At 32.7% G+C, this 9,924-nt stretch overlaps 1 protein-coding gene across 1 annotated transcript in view; it reads right to left on the bottom strand.

Moving 5' to 3' along the window:
• Nucleotides 1–389: 389 nt before the first annotated feature.
• GALNT13 (polypeptide N-acetylgalactosaminyltransferase 13) overlaps nt 390–9,924 on the bottom strand; it is a 213,279-nt gene continuing 203,744 nt past the window's right edge. Inside the window, exon 8 of the mRNA XM_017853575.1 lies at nt 390–3,961. Within this exon, the coding sequence (XP_017709064.1) occupies nt 3,821–3,961 (141 nt within the window). The 3' untranslated portion in view covers nt 390–3,820. The remainder of the gene's footprint in view (nt 3,962–9,924) is intronic.

Raw genomic sequence — 9,924 nt, 5'->3', positions numbered from 1 at the left:
ATTTTTCTCATTATTGTTCCATTTCTGTAATTTTTTGAGTGACAGTATTAGTTTACATTAACAATAAGGGGTCCAGGCAACACAACTTATAGATATATGATCTTTAGAAAAGTTATATCACGTATCTGGGTTTCAGTCTTATTATCTATAAACAGAGAAACTAAGACAACGTCATATGTAAACTCCTTTAAAAATCTCTGTAATTGTGTTTATTCCATTGACTACACTTAGAAGATAAATTTAGTAATAGTTCTTATGAAATCAAGAAAATACATACTTTTTAAGACAATGATATCTCTTCTTTAAAAATCAAAATCTTATACCTTCAGGTGGCCATTGGACACAAAAAATAAAATTAAAACTATTTTAGCTTAATGAAGCAACTTATATAATATAGCAGCATTTTAATAAAATATCATATTTCATTTCCATAAGGCAGGATATTTTATCCAGAAAATATATAGTCCACAGTTTAATGTGAAGAATATTACGAAGAAAATTATAACTTGAAGACAAAGTTATTGGAAATCCTGTCTAAATATATTAGCCTTTATTTTAAATTTTAAAATACAAAAAAAGTATGATACAGTAACACTTAGCAACTTTAACACACATTTTTCAGTTCATTAATTCAAGAAATATTTAAAGAATACATATGCCAGAAATACCAAATGAACAAAACTGACAAAGCCCCTGCCTTCATGGGACTTACCTTCTAGGGCATGTGATGGGCATGTTTGGGGCTGGGGAGGGGGAAGTGTAGACAGAAATAAAGAAGCAAACTTTTAGATTGTCAGGTACAGGGGATAGGGAGGGCAGATGGGAGAAGGGTTTGTCCTACTGATAAGATAATGTTCTAACTGAGACCACTAAGGGGAGCTCTCTGGGGCAGAGGGAACAAAACACTCAAGTGGGAACTTTCTTGGGAGCCATAGTGGGGTAAGTAAGAGGCAGAATAATAAGAGATAAGAGATGGCGTTAGAAAAATGTGGAATTGTATCTGTGTGTGTGTGTGCATGTTTATGTATGTGTGGTGAGTGGTGTGGATGTGTAGAGGGGTAACACTCATGAAGGACCTTGAAGGCCACTGGAGGGAGAAGTCATTGGAAGATTGTGAGCAGGGAAATGACACAATCAAATTCATGGTTAACAGAATCACTATGGCTGGTGTATTGAGAAAAGATTGTTCAAGACAAGGACTAGGAAATTAGGGAACTAAATAATAAGCATATTGCAATGAAAAAGGTTAGAGGTAGTGACACCTAGTGGATGTGGCGGCAAGTCATTCTTTTCTAGTTATATTTCAAAGGTAGCATCAAGGGAATTTGCTGTTGGATTAGATGAAAGTTGAAACAGAAATAGAGGAGTCAAAAGCAACTTTCAGTTTTTGACCTGAGCATCTGGAAGGCTGAAGTTGCATTAACTGAGATGGAGAAGATCACAGAAGAGATTGGTTTGAAATATGTCAGTCTAGCTCCATAAATAAGGGATCTATAAGACAAATGCATTATGAATCCAATCATGGTTTTAACTTTTTGTACTAAAGACAATAAACATTTTTGAAAACGAATTATATGTTAGTCATTGCTTTCTAGTGTTGGGTGTTTTATATTTTATGCCACTTTTTGTTAGATACTATAATGGCATGCGTTCAAGCCATCTGAAGATTCTTTAAAAATTCTTTTCTAGCATGAAACTCATGTAGTTTTAGTTTTCTCACCATGACCATAACGAACTTTCACATATTTAAAATGCTGCTAAAATGTTTTAAGTTCAGCTTTGATGGGGTAGCTGTATTTATAAAAATTTGCCATTGACCATTTTCTACATAACATGCATTTTGACTGACAAATCAATAAGTGGAACATATGGTATACATGAGTCCTTGAGAGTTGAAGCTTTTTCAACTTAAGTAATAATGCTGTGCAGGGTCTTTTTACCTTAGTCAGGAGAAAAGGAATTGAGGGGAGAAGAGGAGTGTAAAAATGAAAGATGGGAATTTTACATGAGGCCTCAATGGACTTGAGAGGCTGCTAATAATTTAAGGCAATGGTTCACTGCCTCTTGTGAGTCATAGCCTTCTTTCCAAGTTTGCTGTGAGTGACATACTCCCACCTCAGAAAAAAATGCCCTGATATTCAACATTTTGCTTACAATTTTAGGAAAGTCACGGATTCCCAGAGAGCTCATGGTGAGGGGCGTCTATACTTAAAGAGCAAACCTGAAATGCTCCAGGTTGCAGATTCTTCCCTAGAGTTGTACCAATAAAAAGTCAAAAGAGGAAGGAATACCAGTTGCAAAAATCATTTAAGATTTTACTGACGATCAGAAAGCGTCCTCATTTTCATTATAAAGCAGTGTATGTGCAAGTCACAGACATAGAGAGTTTGTATGCAGTCAGAATGATTAATTCTTTCTATAAGAGCTTTTTAAGTAAAGATGAGGACCAAAGAAGTGGAATCTTCTGCTCCAGAAAACACTTCTTCCATTTTTCCTCTCGAATTTCTCTTAGCTGCTGAGTGCATTTATAATGAATAACATACATATATAGGGTAACTCTATGAGCATTTTAAATGCTGTCAAATACAAAAACTTATTAGCAAAATTCCGATTTTTTTTTTCCTTTTCATGGCCTCTGTTAATGTATTTTGAACATAAAGGGTTTTAAGATGAGAAAAGAAAATGTGAATCTAGCCTAATTATAACTATGCTCCTCGGGCCATAATATATGGCAAACAATATATAGCAGTTTAATTACAATAAAAGTTTAATGAATGTGTGTTGAGTTTATTCCCCTGGTGATAAAATTTTTAGATATTGGAGCATAGCACTGAAAGGTATTCTTTAACATAGAAAATGAAAATGACGGTGGTGGCCTAACTAAAATCTTTAAGTGCAATAGAGTTAAAAATTAAGTCTAAAATTCTCCCTTTCACCTACAATTCTGTACAGCATCAGTGGCATGCCACTGTCTATGGAGTAAAGAGAAAAGGGATGGTAGAGTTTGTGGAGACCAAGATTTTGGTTAAGAATTGAGTTTCCAACATAAACTCTGGAAGCAAGATTGTTTAGCTTCAGCTTGTGTTAGGAATAATTGCAACCCATTTTGAGTTCTCTCACAATGATTGAAGCGCTGCGGATCAGACTCGTCTTGTTCCCCTCAGTGCTTCACGGATTTCTTTTTTTTATGTACTTTAAATTGAATTTAAACATTTCCTTCTCTTTTTTGGATTCACATTGGTTTAAATGTGATGCTTATGTAAAGGCTCTATGAATTTAATATCCAATGTAATGTTTTTCTTTGTCCAAAACTTGGAACATTTTGTAGGATGAATTCACCATTCAGAAATAATTTAATATGTGGCCCTGTTGTAGACATAGAATTCAAACATGTTTCCATGAAGGATCAGTAAAAAGGGTGAGTTTATAAAGCAACTGATAATATTTCATAATGAAGATGATTTTATAAGGCATTTACATGATCTCTTTCAATCACCATGACAACCAAAATTAAAATAACCTCCAATTAACCCTATGACATGAGTGCAATAAAGATTTTTCTTAAAGCAGTTTGTTTTACAAGTTGTTCTGTTGTTTAATAATAGTTTGCTATTATTTATATTTTTATGTGCTTTGATCAGATACAAATTTTAGTAGGGAAATAAGCAAACATTTCTAGAAACGAATTAGAAACAATTGTGTTTTAGAATACTAAAAGGATTTTTAAAACTTTCAATTCAGCAAAGTCAATATTTTCCCTCAATTGAAATAATGGAAAAACAAAAGTGTAGACACTTTCATGGCTTGGAGGACATGGTCTTCATGTGCCCAAGGTCATGTTCCTTAGCAGCCACTGTTGGGATCTGCTTCCACTACAGTCCTGCATTGTAGGCACCATTTTGTCTTCTTCAGAAGGTTCATCGAGACATTGGTTACTGTTAACATGTCGCAACGTGAGTCTCTGTAAAAGATAACCAATAATCAGTGCAGCTTATTTCATCTTTAGCTTCACTAGCACATCAGATGAAATCTGTTCTCTAAAAAATCCTTTATGATTTTTTTAGTATAATATGCTGTGATAGGTTTGTAAAAGGAACTGTGCACAGGTGTCCCTGGATTAATTACTATACAACTTTGTTATGAAGTCATCATTGTCTAATATACCTTTATTTGCAGATGGTTAAAGAAACTGGCTGACATTTATCAAGCGTTGCCAAGAATTCAGGCTCCTTTGCAAAAAGCCCATTTGTGAGCTCTGAGTTCAGTTGAGGACTGCAAATATTAACAAGCTTTTGTAAAAGCTTAGTTTTCTTAGGCATGTGTTATTCAGTAACCATTTGGTAAACATGCAAATAGATGGCACAGCTGTGACCCAAATGAACAAAACTGCTAGAGATGTTCCCATTTCAAAATACTAAACAAGCTATAGTATCTGTGACTGTAAGACATTCATTGTAGAAAGTGATTATCAGAGCAAAAATTAATCTGTCTTACTTGATAAAATCTTTACAATAGTTTGGTCTGTATTTTAAGAGTCTTAAAATATAACAAATAAAACAGGGGCATGATGATCATATATTTTAAACATTATATTTTGGTTTCTTCATAAATTCCAATAATTGTATATTAACCAGTCATTATATATCTTTTCTTTGGCATCTTTACGTACATTGGAAATCACATTTTTGGACTTTTCAGATATACATTTTAAATCAACATGATTTATACATACAAATTATATATATTTCTGCTGTTTCATGGGCAATACCTAGGACCATATCGTATGAAAACCTCTCCAACCAGAAGCGAAGTATTTGAATGTATGAGAGATGATTTGCAAATATATCTTGAAAATAGCACTCTACTTTTTTTTTTTGCAAATTACCAAAATTAAAGGTAAACAAAATGGTTTTTTTTTTTGGCTCTTGATACTACATTGAAAATGGGATGAAAGTAAACATAAGGGGTGGGCAATAAAAATGGTAGAGAAATAGCAGCCAGACAATTGTAATTTGTTTAGATTAGGACTGAAAACATCGTGGCCTGCACCGTTGTAAGAAACGATGGAAGGGAGAATAGGTTTGTGGTGGAGGAGGCCTAAGAAACAGCAAGCAGGAAATTAAAAGAGCAAGGCAATTAGATGCAAAGGAGATTTCAAGATTGAGACCTTTGTTGTTGCTCTTTCAAAACATGGAATTAAGTTATTTACACTAAAAAACAAAGAAAGGAATAAATGGCCAAAGATAGGCAAGAAGATGGCTGATTTACACTTATGATGCCAGAAATTCACCCAGTAGCCAGCTTGAAAAAATAAAGATACATAACAAAAACAATATATATTTTTTCTAAACAGTTTTAGTTAAAATCAACAAAATGCTTTAATTTTGTTACGTACCTGTGGTCCTTCGCGTATGTATTCTCTTTCAAAATATAACTTACCATTGCATACTTCTATTAGATCCCTTTTTTTAAAAGTACAATTTTCATATATCAAATATGTTATTGCTCATTAAGCTACCCCAGAAAGCACTGTAAGTATCTTATTGCAGTCGATCACGTATCATAGTAGTTGAACGCTTTGATCAATTATCAGTTACCTTAGTTCAAAATATAGCACAGACTTGAGATTTTTCTTTAAGGATCATGTGAATAGATGTTGTCAACTGCACAAATAATAATTTTAAAACAATAGTTTTATTGTTCTTTCTAAACAATACATGATTTGTTTGAAGGAATTCACTAGTAGTGAAAACCCACTGCTGCAGAGACAAAGAAACAACTAAACACTTCTTTATAATGTAGTGCAGTAGAAAACCAGACCTTTTAGGCTCAGGTAAATTCCTGTCCTTTATTTACTAGCTGTGAACACTCAGGTATGCTTTGAATTATTCTGAGGAATCATATTCTTTGTCAGAAAATACTTAAACATGCTTACAAATATCCTTTTTACCTTTTTTTAAAAACATTTGACCTTCAGTCAACTATCTCACTGTAATCCCCTGGCAACCTCGAAGGGGTAAAAATGTTAACTACGTTTCTAGCCTACATTGTTTATGGTAAAAATGAATTCTGATTGATAAACTGCATCTGCAACTGATAAATTGCATATATATACTAACAGAAAAGCAAACTTTGGGCTTTTCTAAGTGCAGACTTCTAATTCTGTATGTTTTATTTGGTTCCTGGAAGCTAGACCTATGCAGTTGTTACAAGGAGAGATCATCTTCTGTGAGGCCAGTAAGCCAGGATGGTTTTGACATTTGCCTGATGTGGATCTCATCTCCTTGCAACAGACTGTCACCTGTGGAGAAGGCTATAAGAACTGCTAAGGGAACTGCCACAATTTCTCCTATGGAGAGAAGCACTCTGTGGTCTCTGCTCTAGCACTCTATAGTAGACTTGTGAGAATAAATATTTAGTTAAACCTAAACCTCCTTTTTTGGCACTGCATATATCAGGTTTGATTGCTTTGAAAGCAACTAAGATAATACACATAAATTGTTTTGTACATAGGTTCTCTTTGTGCAAAAGACCTAGACTTTTCCAGCTTTACCAACTCTTACATTTGGAATGTCTTTGACTGGAATATAGTTCTAATTAAAATAGCACCCCATGCGTTGTCCCCTCTCCATAATTTCATTCCCAGACTTGTTACAAGACTTCTGAGCTCAATTGTTTCCTCCACTAACAATATTTAAGTGGTTCATCTGAACCAGAAAAATGCCCCAATCTTCCTGTGTTCTCATTGTAAGGTAAGGGTCAAAGTAAAATCCTTTATTTTTTGGATAATAAACCCCTTAAAACTAAAAAGGTAGGACATGTTCTTATTTGCACTCTTTAGAAGAATTCCCTATCAGTTGACTTGAATAATGATTCATTTTATTGCTTACTGAAAAGATAGTCACAAATCATACAAGTGAGAGATAAAAGATACAACTTAAAAAAGTATTATTTCACTTAGGCAACCACAAAGAAATGCTTAGAAATAATTTTCTTTATAAAGGTATTGAAAAATCACATCTTAGTCTTTAATAATGCGCTTGCTTAGTGTTTTAATTAAAATGATAAGATACTTTAGAAAGGATATGCCATATTTGCATTTAACCAAAGTATCTGAAGAAAAAGAAACAAAAATAAATGATTTTGTTGTTTTAGAAACAAGCCTTTTTTGACCCTGTTAGTTTTTAATTGATTTTTTTCAGATCTGATGATGCAGAACCTGTTGTCATATAAACATGGCTATAGTTCGCCTCAAAGAGAGTTAATATGTCATAATACAGTTCATCAAGTATATTTGTGCACATATGTGTTTAAAATAAAAAATCAAAAACATACCTACTCATTAAGGATAGACTAAACACAACTTAATATATGCAGTCCCCAAATTAATGAGTAACTAAGAAGTAAAAGACAGAGAGTTAACTCCATGGAGAAAAGGTACATAAAAATTTTTCTTAACCACATTTTAAAGGAGTTTCCAGATTTCAATAACTGAACATAACAAAAATACTAAAATTAATAAAATCTGCAACACAAACCTCCAAAATCATTAGAGAATGTAATCAGTAGAATTCCCAAAATATTTCTAAAATTTCCATTCTTGTATAGTTTCTTAGTAGCCATTTTTGCAAAGTGCTATCATTACAGGTTTCCACAGTAGGATGCTGGGAGCCATCAGCTACTTTGTTCACTGAGAGACAAGACTGGGTGATTATATGAAGAAGAGTGTGGGTCTGTTTGACAAAGAAAATAATGAATAATGACGAAATCAAGTACAAAGACAGTAATAAATCAATCATCCTAGGCAGCATGCAATTTCTACTGGATAAAGATGGAAGGCACATGTCACAATAATTGCATCCATGGAGCTGTGAGTCACATTTTTTTAGATGGCTTTAATATCAACCCTATAAGGAAGGAGTAAATGAAGATAAGACTGAGAATATGGAGAGGGGCTTAAGATTAAATGATGAAATATTTTTGGCAAAAGGTTATTTTAGATATAAAAGATTATATTCTCAGCCTTCATCCTAGTAATACAATGCTTTTTAGTACCAGATGAGTTATTTGCGAGTGGATATTCAAAATAGTTGATTAGTCCAACTATGGTCCTTGGCCTCCTCATTCTTACACCCTAAAATTAAATAATATTAGGGACAAATTTGGAGGATAATTTAGCTTTAAGGCTTTACTTTGAACAGTATGGTACTCAAATTGCTCCCACTTGTGTCTTTACAGGGCTAACCTGGTTGTGTTCCACATGTACATTGCCACCTTCGTTAGATGTCAATTAGAAAGGCAGGTAATGAAGGGAGGAAAAAGAAAAAGATCAACTCTTAATCTAATTTTCCAAACAGTTTCAATTAATTAATTTATCTGTCCGTTTCTTGCTCTCCATCTATTTCCTCCACAGGAACATAAGCTCCAGGAAAGCCACAGACTATGGCCACCTACATCTTGAAGCTCAGTGCCTGCCCATGGGATACACTAAGTAAGTCTGGTGATTCAAACACTTAGTACAAGACCAGTGCAGACAATACATTCTGTTAAAATTAAGCTACTTCTCTCAGGCAGCTTAATGAACACAAATTATTGGATTAATGTTTTCAAGGATTTATCTTCTATAGTAAAATAGTATATAATTTGTAAAGAAAGAAAAAATAACATTTTATTCATAGAATTGTTAACTACATAGTTGATATTAAAACTGTAACTATAAATAATATTGTTAACTATATAGCTTGATTTTTTTTTTAAAGAAGACTAGTTTATATTTTTGTTTCTTTTTTTAACCAAACATGAATTTTTCCATCCATACTGTTTAATACTGCTAGGCTAGATCATCCTCTACCCTCAGTGATATTTCTTCTTGAAGTGAACTTTTCTTGGAAAATGCCATTTTAACATCAAAGATATTAGTGTAAATGATGTTAATTTCATTTGTAATATAAAATTAATTTTATGACATAAAACAAAACAAAATGATTTTGCTTACCCTCTGGAAACATGACCCCAGGGCATAAATACAATATAGAATTTTCATTAAAAACATGACTGTAACATACTTCCCGAAAGGGTTTATCAAATGAATGGCCATGAAAAAATAGTCAAAGAACTTTAATTCCAGGTATTTATAAAAAGCCATAGCCCAGAAGACAAATTACAAATCTTGTCCTTATTGAGACAAAATTATTTTCATTTAAAACACACAAAATTATTTAGTGTCTTCGTTTGCTTGAACAAAGCATAGTTCATTTTTTTCTGAGTATACTGTTTGAAATGATAACAATTATTAATATTGTATGTATCTTCTAATAATTTTATGTATTTATATAATTGAGGTCATATAATCAAATATGCCTTTATTCATGTTGTGAGCATTTTGTCTATCATTAAAATAATCTAAAAACATACTATTAAGAAACAAACTATTTCTCTAAAATGAATTTGCCAAAATCTATTTAACCTTTTTATTTGCAGGGAGTATCTTTCCAATTTGGAGCTATTGCAAATAACAAAAATATATTGTATTTCAGAGATATTTGATCAATATATTGATGTTCAGAGATTTTGCCATTATTTATAATACATACAGATATAACTAAGGGTTGATATGTATGTATTAGAAATAATGGCAAATATCTCTGAACATCAATGTCTATATCTGTCATTATTTCTTTGGAAATGATTCTTAGAAGTGAAATTGCAAGGTCAAATACATGAACACTTTAAGACATATTAGCAAAGTTCTTTAAAATATATCTATAACAGTAATTTTGTAATAACAGCAGCAGCAGCTAACACTTCTTGTGCTTGCTATATGTCAGGATACTGTATGGGTATCACTGCATCTTCACCAATATTACAAGTTGCTGCTAAAAACATTTCTTGCCGTATTGATAAGATAAACAAGAAATGAATACA

The sequence above is a fragment of the Rhinopithecus bieti genome, unplaced genomic scaffold, assembly GCF_001698545.2.
Source record: "Rhinopithecus bieti isolate Rb0 unplaced genomic scaffold, ASM169854v2 scaffold_36904, whole genome shotgun sequence".
NCBI lineage: Eukaryota > Metazoa > Chordata > Mammalia > Primates > Cercopithecidae > Rhinopithecus > Rhinopithecus bieti.
This window is presented reverse-complemented; position numbering and strand designations above follow the sequence as displayed.